Below are 14,799 nucleotides of genomic sequence, written 5' to 3' on the forward strand. Positions count from 1 at the left end.
TGTGCCAAAGTTTCGGCAATCTGATAGGAGGGAAAGCATAGACCACAGATTCAAACCTCTGAATTCAGCTTTGACACCTATTGGTTTTGTGGGTGGTCTTAGGCAAGCTGCTGAACCTTTTCAAATCTTCATGTGTGCAGGGCAACTGCATGGATTAAAGTACAATGTTTCACTATGGTTAGCAGTCATATTAAGAGGCCTTCTTTGTCCATAATCATAGTGATGGTCAGGGTCATAAAAACCTACAGGATGCAAGGCGCAATTTGGCGCACGCCTCTGATCCCAGCAACTTGGGAGGCTGAGGTAGGAGGATCGCAAGTTCAAAGCCAGTCTCAGTAACTTAGTGAAGTCCTAAGCAACTGAGCAACCCAGTCTCAAAATAAAAAATAAAAGGGGCTGGAGTGTAGCTCAGTGGTTAAGTTCCCCTGGGTTCAATTCCTAGTAGCAAACAAACAAACAAACAAAAACCCCTACAAGATCATTTAGTTGCACGGAAAAGTACCTGAAATTTCCTCAGAGTCTTTTTTCACACCCTCCTCTGTGGCCATGGTGACAGCAGCAGTGAGAGCCGAGTTCCATTCCAGTCCTGCCTCTTCCATGCTCTCTTCAGAGATGGCAATCTGTGTGATGCTACCTAAAAGGAGTCCATTAGATGTGAGGCCAGTGAATTTTACGCAAAAGTTATAGCTACCTTCTATCTTACACAGACACACAGCCCTTGTTATTTTAATATGCTTGCCTTGCCAGGTGCATACACCTATAATAGCAAGTTCAAAGTCAGCCTCAGCAACTTAGCAAGGCCCTCAGTGACTAAGTGAGACCCTGTCTCAAAATAAATAAAAAGGGCTGGGGAGGTGGCTTAGTGGTTAAACGCCCCAGGGTTCAACGCCTGGTACCAAAAAATAAAAAAATAACATGCTCACTTCCTGCCTGTAAGTCCATGCTTTAAGAACTGGACTCCTAGGCAAGCTAGGATGAGTACTGGCTTTTCTAAAGAAAACCTGCCTTGCAAAAGAAATGCTTTCTTACTCTGAATACAAAGGGAAAGATTGCTAGGAATGTAGCTCAATGGTACAGTGCTTGCCTAGCTTGTGTGAAGCTCTAGATCTACTCCCCAGCACAGAAAAAAAGATAAAACAAAGATTGGGGGTTGGGGGGGGGCAGATAACTTATAAAATCACAAAAGGAAACCAGGTACAGTTGTGTACACCTCCCAGTGGCTCAGGAGGCTGAGGCAGGAGGACCAAAAGTTCAAAGCCAGCCTCACCAACTTAGCAAGATTCTAAGTCACTTAATGAGACTTTGTCTTTAAATAAAATATAAAAAAGGGCTGGGGATGTGACTCAGTGCTTAAGCGCTCCTGAGTTCAATCCTTGGTATAATAATAATAATAATAATAATCAATAAAATAAAAAATCATAAAAAGGCAATCTCCTTTTTAAAGAGACTGAATGTAAGTATGATTGCCAGGCTGCCTACTTGAGACTTAACTGGGTGAGAAGAACCTTAAATTATGTAAAAGTAAGGAGCTTTGCCTACAAAGACATTGGATACTAAGCATCTAGAATATCTGAAGTTATTATTGCTTATCTATCAGTTCATGAAAGGCAAGAGAAATGGAGACCCAAGAAATCAGATAAGAGACCAATTGGGTGTAGTGGTGCATGCCTGTAATCCCAGTGATTTGAAAAGTTGAGGCAAGACTGCCAAATCTGAGGCCAGTCTTAGCAATTAAGTGAGGCCCTAAGCAACTTAAGAGAGACGCTGTCTCAAAAAATAGAAAGGGCTGGGGATGTAGCTCAGTGGTAAAGCACCCTGGGTTCAATCTCCAGTACCAAAAAAAAAAAAAAAAAAAAAAACAAAAAAAACCAAACCCTTGCTATAAATCGTGTGTGAATCTTTAAAACAAAGCGAATGGAGAAAAACCAAACTGATCTAGCCAGCAATGTAGCCAAATGTGGACTATATACATTGAAGGATATCAATGAGAAAAACCAAACTGATCTAGCCAGCAATGTAGCCAAATGTGGACTATATACATTGAAGGATATCAATAATTAAACAAAAGAATAATGTTAATATGGATAAAGAAGTAAAGGAGTTTGACCAAATAAAAAGGTAATCATTTCAAAGCATTTTTTATTTTTCAAGCAAAAGAGATGTGTGCAAATATTCAAACTGCTAGATATTTTATATTTTTCTGAAGGGGATTTAGGTTCCAAGAGATCTGGCTTCTACTTTCCCAGTAGTTACTCATAGAATATTAGGGCTGGCCAAAAATAAAAGTTAAAGGTCATTTTTCAAAAACAGTACTTCTATAACCTTTTAGATCCTTGAGCATTCTTATGGTTATTGTCAGGTATATTTATAAGTTTATGACAGTAGTTCAGACAGATTTTATTCATCTGTGGTTAAGTCTCCAGTTGGGCTGATTGAATCCTTTTGAATAATCTTTATCACATAGTTATATCTTTCCTGGACAGTAAGGAGGAGCCTAAGACCCAAGTTCAAAAAGTGCCCATCCTGTTCATCTGTGAGGAAGCCTCCATTGGGTAATCTGGAGCCTACCCAGGCAGAGCTTTCTGAGATTTATGGCAGGTTCTTCACAGTCCAGCCCAGGCAATGACACACTCATATATCTCAGTTCAACAGCTGAAAACTAATCATCATGCTAATCTACCCTGCTGTCTTGCAAAGAATTTTCAGAACAGTCTAATTTCAACGTTGATATGCCAAGCAGCACCAACATGAGACCACTGGAAAGTGTTATAACTACTGAACCATCCTTCTAATGCTTACCATGCATTCTAAGAAGAAACAAGGAAGAAGATCTGGCCAATAAGAATTATTTAGAGGAAAAAAAGAGATCTGTTTCCAAGGCATAGAATCCCACCCAAGATTACCATACCTTACCACAAAGCACATCAATGATCTCAAGAACTGAAAGTAAGAAACACAAAGGAGAAATGGGGGGAAAAGTGCTGCTGAAAAATACAGCGGGTTTTCAGGTGGTTTCCTACCCCCTACCATCGGCCGAAGTGGGTGTCTGCACCACACTTGTCTGCTGTCCTGGCACTGGAGCTCTTGCACTGCTGATCAGAAGATCAAATTTGGTGCTTCTGCAGGTATTGGAGCAAACTTTATCATGCTGGTAAAAATCAATCTGTCCAGAGTCCATCATTTTCCTGTGGAAAGAGATATAAGTACCAGTTCAGCCTGAACTTCATTAAAAAACAACTGGGCCTCAGGGACAAACAGGGACACACTGCTGAGTCTACTATATAATTAATGAAACCTAATAGTATTAGAAATCATTAGGTCACAAAAATTCTAATTGGGACTACAAATTTTTCACTGCTCCAGCACATATTTGCAGGTACTTTTCTTCTTAGTTTACTCATTTCGAATACTCTCTTCTATTTGTTATCACTAAGCTCAGGTATATACTAAGAATGTCACAGAATGTCATTGAAACCAAACCTGAAAAGGGAAAATACTAGTTCATATCCCAGCGCAACTGAGAAATGCCTCAGGGATATCAGAATTTTGAGATAAGATTCTGATGTATTAGTATTCCTAGACCAGAAAGATCTGTTACTACTTTTAGAGACATAAAATTTCAGTAGCGTTCGTTCATTAAAAAAAGGAAAAGGGTAGAACAGAATGGGGATGCAGCTCAGTGGTAGAATGTGTGAAGCCCTGGGTTTGATCCCCAGCACCATGAAAAGAAAAAAAAAAAAAAAAAAAAAAAATCAAATAAAAAAAATATTATAACAATTCTCCTAGAAATACAGAGCAAAGTTGATTATGCTAAACACCCTCTGGAAAATGTCCTTACAATTGGATCCACAGACATTGTTATTATAGGCCATGAGCAAAACCACAGGGTATTTTAATTATAGTAAACTCTATGGTATAATGTCACTTGGCTTTCTCTTCTTTTTTTTTTTTTTTTGTGGTGGAGGGTATGGTGGGAGGTAATGGGGATTAAACCTAGGGGGCATTTACCACTGAGCTACATCCCCAGACCTTTTTTAAAAAAAAACTTAAATTCTTCTTCTCTTTTTTTTTTTGTACCAGGATTGAACCCAGGGACACTTAACCACTGATCCACATACCCAACCCTTTTTTTTTTTTTTAAATATTTTTAGTTATAGATGGACATAATACCTTTGTTTTATTATTTATTTTTAGGTGGTGCTGAGAATTGAACCCAGTGCCTCACACATGCTAGGCAAGTGCCCTACCACTGAGCCACAACCCCAGGTCCCTACAGCCATTTTTATTTATTTTTTTATTTTTGAGACAGGGTCTCACTAAGTTGCTTAGGGCCTCACTAAGTTGCTGAGGCTGGCTTTGAACTTGCTATCTTCTTGCCTCCGCTTCCTTAGCCGCTAGGATTACAGGCATGTGCCACCACACCTGGCACTTTTTTTTTTTTGAGACAGGGTCTTTGGAAGTTGCTTAGGGGCTCACTAAATTGCTAAGGCTGGCCTTGAACTTGCAATTCTCTTGCCTCAGCCTTCTGAGTCACTGCGGCTATAGGCATAAACACACACCTGGCCTCACTTGGCTTTCACTAATGATTTTTTTTTCCCTTTTGTGGTGCTGGCAACCACCACAAAAAACTAAAAAACAAAAACAAAAACAAAGAAAAAAGCATTTTGTCCAGAGTCCATCATCTTTCTGTACAAACAGAGACAAGTACAAGTTCAGTCTGCACTTCATATAAAAAAAGTTAGGCCTCAGAGACATATCAATAAACAGTGTTTAAACAATCTGATTCCCTTTCAGATTTGGGGAAGTTTGGCAGATACTATCTTTATAGGCAGACAAAACAGGCTAGGAACAACAAAAATGAAAGGTAAAGAGATTCCTCCCTAAATCACTCAACTATGATTACATACAGGGCCTTGCACATGATAAGCACGTGCTCTACTGGTGAGCTACATCCCCAGCCCCTGGAATGAGTATTTTTTTTCTTTCCATATATTTTTTATTAGTGCATTATAGTTTTACATAATGGTAGGATTTATTGTTACATATATGTAACAATACACACAATACATACATATACACAATATAACAATTTGGCCAATATTACTTCTCAGTATTTCATCCCTTCCTTTCCGTCTTCCATTCCCTGAATCCTTTCCTCTACTGATCTCTCTTTGATTTTTATGAGATCCCTGCCCAGAACCTTTCTTCTCCTTTTTCCTCTTTAGCCTCCACATATGAAAGAAAACTTATGACCCTTGATCTTCTGAGTTTGGCTTATCCCTGGAATGATTTTTTTTTAATGATTATGTATTTCTGAATATAAAAATAACATATGAAGGACTGGGGTTGTGGTTCAATGGCAGAGCGCTTGCCTAGCATGTGTGAGGCCCTGGGTTTGATCCTCAGCACCACATAAAAATAAATAAATAAAATAAAGGTATCATGTCCATCTACAAAAAAATTAAAAAAAAAACATATGAAGAAAATATTTGGACTGGGGTTGTAGCTCTGTGGTAGAGCAGTTGCCTAGCACAGACAAAACCCTAGGTTCAATCTCCAGCAATACAAAGGAAAAAAAAATTAATATTTTCCTTGGGCTATATAGAAAACTGCAAAGAAAACAACTGCCTTTAAAAAAAAAAAAAATGCCACACAGGAAGATTGCAAGTTCAAAGCCAGTTTCAGTAACTTAGCAAGGCCCTTAGTAATACCAGGTCTCAAAAAATTAAAAAGTGGGGGTGGCTGGGGATGTGGCTCAGTGGTAAAGTAGTCCTGGGTTAAATCCACAAACAATATCAACATTTTTAGCAGATTTTCTTTTTCTCTTTTCATACTGCGGATCGATGTTATAACTGAGCAACATCATCAGTCCTTTTTATTTCTATGGAGACAGGGACTTGCTAAGTTGCTGAAGCTGAACTTGAGCTTGTGATTCTCCTGCCTCAGCCTCCTGAGTTGGTGGGATAACAGGCATACGCCACTGTGCCTGGCCAATATCATTCCCCAGTACTTCCACATATTTTCTGCCACTAAATTTTACTTACATGTATGTATGTGCTTGTTTTTCTGTTTGTTTGTTTTGCTTTTGCTTTTGTTCTTTTGCAGGTCTAGGGACTGAATCCAGGTCCTTGTGCATGCCAGGCAAGCACTCTACCACTTAGCTCCAGAGCTTTCTATATGTGTTTTAACACAGCTGAAGTCACACTGTTTAATTTATTTTTATTAAAAAAAAAAAAAAAAATGTTTGCAGTGCTGGACATAGAACCCAGGACCTCATGCATGCTAGGCAAGCACTCCACCACTGGGCTATACCCGAGTCCCATTTAGTCAGTTTTATATTTGTCTTTTTCACATTACTTCATAAGCATTTTTCCATGCAAAACCCTTAAGAAATATTTTAATGACTGCAAAATAACCCATAATATATACTCATACACATTTCTGAAAAGTCATAATTTACTTTAGAAGTCCCTTGACTATACATTAAAGTAGACTATAATTTTCACCATAATAAATATTGTTACAATAAAACCTTTATGCTTGACTCTCTACAAAGATTATAGATTTTTCTTAGGAAGGATTTCTTTTAAAATAATTAAAAAGATAAAGGGTAAGATCTTTTCCAGGCTCATAGACATGTTCTATGGGCAACTTATAATTCTTGACCATTTAAAAATTTTCTATTGGCAGGTTAATATTGCAGGAATACCAACTAATGTTAATATTCAAGCAGGAAAAACTACACGGGTAAACTTGTTACAAAAAAAAAGGGGTGAGAGTAGAGGATATTACACATTCTGATATTTATTTCCGGGGTACAATGATGGTGAGGATTGCATTTGTTGTGCACAACTGTTAATTCTCAAGCACCCTTCTGCTTCACCAGATTATCCCAGGATTTGTCAGTCAGCCTACACTGCTCCAGGGCTGTTTCACTTCCTCTTTGTTTCTCTGCTTGGTGGTCTCAAACAGGACTATCATCTACTCAGAGTTTGTCTGCCAAGAGAGGATTCAACCTATACACACAATTTTTTTTTTTTTTTGTAACACTGAGGATTGAACCCAGGGCCCAGGGACACTCTACTACTAAAGTATGTCCCCAGTCCTTTTTATTTTATTTTATTTTGTGATAGGGTCTCACTAAGTTGCCCAGGTTGGCCTCAAACTTGTGATCCTCTGGGTTGGGGGTATAGCTCAATGGTAGAGCCCTTGCCTAGCATGTGTGAGGCTGGTCTAGCACTGGGTTGGATCCTCAGCACCACATAAAAATAAATAAATAAAATAAAGATATTGTGTCTATCTACAACTAAACAAACAAACAAACAAACCTGTGATCCTCCTGCCTCAGTCTCCTAAAATGCTAGGATTACAGATATTTGTTGCTGTACCTGGATCTCCCAGAGATTTTAAGAACAAATTGGGGGCTGGGGTTGTGGCTCAGTGGTAGTATGCTCACCCAGTAAGCATGAGGCCCTGGGTTCAATCCTCAGCACCACATAAATATAAAGGTATTGTGTCCACAGAAAACTAAAAAATTGAAAGGAAAAAAAAAAAAAAAAAAAAAAAAAAAAAAAAAGAAGAACAAGTTGAGGCCTGAGAGCATAGCTCAGTGCTAGAGGGCTTGCCAGGAAAGTATAGGATCTGGGATCAAGCCTCAGCACTGCAAATAAATAAATAAATAAATAAATAATAAAGGATTAAGAACAACTTGAGGGGCTGGGGTTGTGGCTCAGTGGTAGAGCACTTGCCTAGCACGTGTGAGGCACTGGGTTTGATCCTCAGCACCACATAAAAATAAATAAATAAAATAAAGGTATTGTGTCTATCTACGACTAAAAAAATACTAAAAAAAAAAAAAAAAAAAGGGGGGGAGAGAGAGAGAGAGAGAGAGAAAGAGAACGACTTGATAGTCGGACACGGTGGTGTATGCCTGTAATCCCAGCAGCTTGGGGACATGGCTCAGAGGTTAAGTGCTCCTGGGTTTAATCACTGGTACGAAAAACAACAAAAAAGAACAACTTGATGAGCTGGACATGGTTTCTAATGCCTATAATCCTGGCAACTCAGGAAGCTGAGGCAGGAGGATCACAAGTTAAAGGCCAGTCTTAGCAATTTAGTGAGGTCCTAAGCAACTGAGCAAGACCCTGTCTCAAAATAAAAAATAAGAAGAGCTGAGGATATAAGCTCAGTAGTAAAGTGACCCTGAGTTCAATCCCCAGAACCCCAAAAAAGCAGAACAAACTGACAAAGAGTATATAATGCATGGATTCCTCAAGTCAATCCTTCAGACAGAAGACAAACCTCAAGGTAAAGAGGAAAAGACTGGACTCTACCATAATTAAGTGCCCCAAAGTTTGTTGAGTGGTGTGGTGCTAGACCTTACCTAAGCATGATTCCACCCAGACGAATGGCTCTCTTCCAGTCCTTCAGAGTGGACTTGCCAGCCAGATGAACAAAATGCTTGGGGCTGATCAACTGATCATTGAACTAAAGTAAAAAAAAAAGTCCAAAGCAGTTCAATGTCAACTTAGGCAAGTCAAGAGGGAAAAGAATGGAATGACAACTACTGGTTATGTACAAAAAATGCCCAGAGAGAAAATGAATTGATTAGTATCTACTATCCACTTATACCTTGAATCCCATGGTTTGGTCTAGTGCTGCAAAGGCTGACCAAATAAACTAAAATAATCTATCCAGTCTCAAGGACAAGATTCAGGACAGTGGAAAGAACAAGTGTGGAAGAAGCAATAGCACTGCAGACCCTTAAAATTCCGTAATCCTAATTAATCTAGGATGATGCCACTATGATAATTAATATCTATGTTGTAGCCACCAATAAAGACAGAATAAACAATTTTTTTCATATTATGCTCTTGTGAAGATTATTTTTATCGATGACTTTTTTCTTTTTAATTTGTTCCAATTAGTTATATATCAATAATAATTTTGAATAAACTCTTCTATAATGCATACTAGTACAAAGCATTTTACAAATATTATCTCATTTAAACTAGCAGTCTTGCATTATAGGTATTGATATGTATATAAATAAAAAATATATATATATATATATATATATGATTTCACTTTTAGAATGAGGCTCTGAAATATTAAAAAACTTGATCAAGGTCACCCAGTTAGTCAGTGATAGAAAGGGACTCCATTCATTGAACAGATATTTATTGATTATGTTTATTGATTATCTATTACACACCAGGGACCATTCAGGCTAGGGATGAGCTTAGTGGAACAGTGCATGCTTAGTGCGTACAAGGCCCTAAATTTGATCCCCAGATCCCAAAAGGGAAGAACAAAAAAAAAAAAAAACTAACGATTTTAAAGGTTGGGTTTATAGTAGTGAAAACACAAGTTTTCTACATTCTAAGAGAACTTAAATCCAGGTCAATCCTTAATTTTTCTACTGTGAAATGATAGGACAATAGCTGTAAAATCAAAAACATTGATTTGGTTGGGACTGGGAGTGTAGCTCAGTGGTAGAGCTTGCCGAGCATGTACAAGGTCATGGATTCCATCAATGCAGAAAAAGGAAAAAAAAAAAAAAAAAAAAAAAAAAGATTTGGTGGAAGAGAAAGAGGAGGCACTGAAACAGCACCCTTTGAAAAGGAGTCCCAAAACAGATATCAGCAAGAAGACAATTACCTTGACACACTTCACATTTATTCCTGGACATACAAACTTCTTCCAGAGGAGAATGGCTTTGCTCTCTCCACAAGTTATGGGGTAAGCAATTTCCATATCCTCATTTGCTTCTATAGTGCTTGCATCTGAAAATGGAAGAAAAAATCAGTTATTTAATGAACAAGTCTTCACCAAATTCTAAATTCCAAATTACCAGTCTGCTGGTTTATCAGAGGGACTACTAGTTCATTCTTGCTAGTATTGTTTAGGAATCCTTTGGAAAAAGTTTGGCCTAACAGTTATCTCCTACCATGTGCTAGACGCGCTAATATATATACATATTGTTTGTTTGTTTTGTTTTGTGGCAATAGGTATTTAACACAGTGGCAATCTATCACTGAGATTCATCCTCAATCTTTTTTTTTAATTTTGAAATAGGGTCTCATTAAGTTGCTTAGAGCCTTGCTTAGTTGCTGAGGTTGGCCTCTAACTTGTGATCCTCCTGCCTCAACCTCCCAAACTGCTGGGATTACAAGCATGACCACAGCACCCAGCTACAGTTACTGTTTTACATGCTTAATATTATTTCATTCTTATAAAAACCCTGTGAAGCAGTAATTGTTTCCCAAGTTTTACATATAAGTTTATGGACCTCAGAAAAATAAGTGACTATCCCAAGGACACACAGCTAAAAAGTGGGAAAGTATGAACAGTGGTGACCTATAATCCTAGTTACTCAAGAGACTGAGACAGAAGGATCACAAATTCAAGACCAGCCTGGCCAACTTAGTGAGACTCTATCTCAAAATAAAATTAAAAAGGCTAGCGGTATAGATCAGTGGGAGAGGTAGAATACTTGTCTGACATGTGCAAGGCCCTGGGTTCAAATCCCTAATACCACCAAAAAAAAGAGAGAGAAAATGGAATTCAAACTTAGGTTTGCTTAATTTCAGTTTCTTTCCCCTAACAGCCTTTGAGTCAGCACCTTGTCAATCCTCATCAGCAATTTCTCTAATGACAGGTATCAACCTGAGACTCTAATTTCTTTGTGGAATATTTTTTTGGCAGTAGTGGAGACTGAACCCAGGGCCTGGGTATGCTAGTCAAGCTTCTATCTTTGTGGGATTTTTATAAATGACTTATCTTTCACTCACACTAGCACACTGATATTAAACAATCAACTACCAGTCCTGGCTTCTTAATTAGTAAGTCTTAGTCTCTAAATATGCTTCTATTAAATTGATGGCTACAATATTGGTAAGCACACTAGATGTTTCCCCAAAACATAAGGCATGGTAGGCAAGGCACCTCAGGCTGGCGATGTAGCTAAATGAGCATCTACCTAGGATGTGTGAGGCCCTCTCTGGGTTTGACTGCCCAGCGTGCGCCACACACACACACACACACAGGCTATAAGGTAACCAAGGAAACTAAGGACAAAAGTATTAGAAAAATGAAGACTTACCAATTCCTTCTTCAATTTTGTGTATTGTGTGAGTTTCTACCGCTACAACTGCCGTGTTGTTCTCCGACCCAGCTTCATAAATCCTGTTGTAAAAGTGTCCATCGATAAACAAACTACATAAATCATGAAAAGATTAATATTCACAGCATGGGGTTAAGAAATTTGTTTTTACTCTATCTCAAAAGGAATAAAATAAATACACTTAACAATTCTATGTTAGTACTTTGACAAGTTTCCCATTGTATTTAAACTTCAAGCTGCCCAGGACTGCTTAGCAGCTACTACCATGGAAATGAATCGACAACAACTTTCCTCACCTCAAAGGAAAGTAATTTTTGCTACTATACTCCACTTGCTATTGTATTACACCAGACTTTCTCCTTTATCACATCACTTTAAATGTTCATCACATAGTTTTGCTTTAAGTACAAGATGAAATCATATAGAATTAACCTGACAAGAATACAAAGTAGTTCAAGACAGGAAGAACCATGTTGACCAAAATTTATATATTTTGTTAAAAATCTAGAAATTTTAGCACTGTTTTTTAGTACTTTAGCATTGTGTGTGTGTTGGGGGTGCTAGGGATTAAACCCAGGGCCTCACACAATAGGCAACTGTTCTACCACTGAGCTACATTCCCATTCCTGCAGTTTAGCATCTTTTAAGGTATTATAACCAAATTATTGACATGAACAAAGCCAACTGAAAAAAAGCAGGAGAAAAGCCATGCTCAAATTAACTACCAGTAACTAGAAGCACCACTTAATGGAAGGTTATGTAACACAGACCAACCTAAAATGCCTCTACATTTGTGGGCTCAGATAATCTAACGTGATACACTGGTGTCATTTGTTTGCTTAATTTCTATAATAAACCTGATGTATTAATTCTTACATCTTGTTATTTGAAAGCACTGCCTGAGTAATCTTTACATAAAAGACTATCCATCTCCATGGTGCACCTATAGTGCAGACTTCCCTTCTGAATTTCACGACAGGAAACAGCGAACTGCTAAGTAAATACATACATTTGGATGTACCACAGGATTTTGTTGAATTCATTGTGTCTAAAATAACTTCCAGGATAGGCATGGTGGCATATGCCTGTAATCCCAGCAACCCAGGAGGCTGAAGCAGGAGGATCACAAGTTCAAGATAAATCTCAGCAATTGTGAGGCCATAAGCAACTTAGTGAGACACTCTCTCAAAATAAACAATAAAAAGGATAGGGGTAGTGAGGCACGGTGGTGCATGCCTGTAATCCCATTGGTTCCAGAGGTTGAGGCAGGAGGATCGTGAGTTCAAAGCCAGCCTCGGCAAAAGCAAGGTGCTAAGCAACTCAGTGACACCCTGTCTCTAAATAATATACAAAATAGGGCTGGGGAAGTGGCTCAGTGGTCTAGTGCCCCTGAGTTCAATTCCCAGTACCGAAAAAAAAAAAAAAAAAGGCTGGAGATGTGCCAGGCTCAGTGATGTATGCCTGTAATCCCAATAATCTGGGAGGCTGAGGGAGGAGGATCAGCCCCAGCAATTTACTGAGATCATAAGCAACTTAAGGAGACCCTGTCTCAAAACGAAAAATTAAAAGGGCTAGGGATGTAGCTCAATGGTAGAGTGCCCCTAGGTTAAATTCCCAGTACCAAAAAACAAAACAAAACAAACAAACCAAAACACCTCTCCACACTATTAAAATAAAGCCTTGGGCTGGGGTTACAGATCAGTGGTAGAGCACTTGCCTAGCATGTATGAGTAACTGCGGCTCCAGCACCACTTGTAAATAAATAAAATAAAATAAAGGTATTGTGTCCATCTACAATAAATAAAGCCTCAAATCCTTAGTATGATTTTTAAGACCCTTCAAGCCTTCTAGTTTCAACTTTCTCTAAACTCTACAATCCAAGTTCCAGTCCTACCAAACTATTTGTGGTTCCAAAAATTACCACCTTTCATATCTTTTATCTTTGCTCTTACTTTTCTCTCTTCCCAGAACATTCTTCCCCACTTATCTTTCAATAAGTATCTTTTGGATGTTTTTCTTACCATCCCTATTCCACCAGTAAAACCATATCCTCCTTTGTGATCCATCTACCTTCAGTTTTTGTTACAAGACCTATAACATTTAATAATATATACCTGTTTATTTATCTCCCACAGGGTATAATCTAACAGGTCCCTGAGAGTAAAAACCATGTCTTTCTTATTTATTCAATTTTGTATGTCTGGCACATGATGTGCTAACTGAAACATGTCGAAGACCTAATAAATGGTTTTCAATGAATAAGGATTAAGATAAAAATGAGAAACCAGGGGCTCAGGAGATAGCTCAGTCGGTAGAGTGCTTGACTTGTAAGCACAAGGCCCTGGGTTCAATCCCCAGAACCCCCCAAAAAAAAAATGAGAAACCAGCTAGACATGGTGGTACAAATCTGTCATCCCAGTGACTTGAGGCTGAATCAGGAAGATTACAAGTTCAAGGTCAACCTTAGCACCTTAGTGAGACCCTGTCTTTAAATAAAAAAATAAAAAGAACTGAGTGTTGAAGAAAGAAAGAGAGAGAGAAAAAAACTTTAAGCTAGAAAACTCCTAAATATCTATCTCAATATGGGATGGGTGTGCAGATCAGAGATAGACCATTTGCCTATGTTTGAGGTCCTAGGATTGATCCCTAACACTGCAAAATCAAACGAACAAACAAACAAAAATGAATAAAAGGTCAGGAGCACTGGCCCATGCCTGTAATCCAGCAATTTGGAAGGCTGAGACAGGAGGATCACAAGTCAAAGGCCAGCCTCAGCAACTTATGAGACCCTCAGCAACTCAGCGGGGCCCTATCTCAAAAATTAAGGGGTCAGGCTGGTGTTGTGGCTCAGTGATAGAGCGCTTACCTAGCATGTGTGAGGCACTGGGTTCAATTCTCAGCACCACATAAAAATAAATGAATAAAAAAAAGGTCTATCAACATCTAAAAAATATATTTAAAAAGAAAAAAACTAAGGGGTATACCCTCTTGATCTGAAAGAATTAATATATCTTCTATGACCTTAAACTTTTTAAAAATTTACTTATTTACTTATGGTGCTAGGGTTAAACCCAGGGTCTTGCACATCCTAGGCAAGTGTTCTACCACTGAGTTACACACCCAATCCATGACCCTAATCTTTCTACTAGATTGAAATACAGCATGAAAAGAAAAGCAGGGCTGCTCCTCCTCAAACTGAACTGTCCTTCCACATGTGGACTGAATTTTTTTCTACAGAAAAAAATAAAGTCAGTCAGTATACTGAGTAAGTTTATGAAGTACTAAAACCATGATCACCTTGGCATGGTAGCTCATGCCTATAATCCCAGGGACTCAGGAGGCTGAGGCAGGAGAATTAAAAATTCAAGGTCATTCATGTACAACCAGATGTATGATGTGTCAAAAAGGATTCTACTGTCATATATAACTATTTAGGAAAAAAAAAGTTCAAGGTTAGCCTGGGCAACGTAATGAGATCCTTAGTGAGATCCTGTCTCAAACAAAACAAAAAGAGCTGGGGATGTAGCTCAGTGGTAAAGCACTTATGGATTTAATCCATAGTTCCACAAAACAAAACAAAACTTTGATCACATTATGTTTAAAACTCCATTATCAATCCAAAGTGAACTGGAAATTCAAGAATGGTGATGAAATCCTGGTACCTTTACTTCCTC

The 14,799-nt window shown here is 38.3% G+C and overlaps 1 protein-coding gene across 3 annotated transcripts in view; it reads right to left on the bottom strand.

The window, feature by feature from the left end:
* Gmeb1 (glucocorticoid modulatory element binding protein 1) overlaps window positions 1-14,799 on the bottom strand; it is a 54,130-nt gene that overhangs the window by 10,570 nt on the left and 28,761 nt on the right. For 2 of the 3 annotated variants that reach the window (XM_047547708.1, XM_047547697.1), the window contains 5 exons: window positions 11,105-11,217; window positions 9,661-9,785; window positions 8,384-8,487; window positions 3,028-3,185; window positions 503-634 (listed from right to left, as the gene is read on the bottom strand). In XM_047547708.1, coding sequence (XP_047403664.1) covers window positions 503-634; window positions 3,028-3,185; window positions 8,384-8,487; window positions 9,661-9,785; window positions 11,105-11,217 — 632 coding nt within the window. The remainder of the gene's footprint in view (window positions 1-502; window positions 635-3,027; window positions 3,186-8,383; window positions 8,488-9,660; window positions 9,786-11,104; window positions 11,218-14,799) is intronic. The other variant, XM_047547717.1, reaches the window with a different exon arrangement.

This window comes from Sciurus carolinensis, chromosome 1 (genome assembly GCF_902686445.1).
Source record: "Sciurus carolinensis chromosome 1, mSciCar1.2, whole genome shotgun sequence".
Lineage (NCBI taxonomy): Eukaryota > Metazoa > Chordata > Mammalia > Rodentia > Sciuridae > Sciurus > Sciurus carolinensis.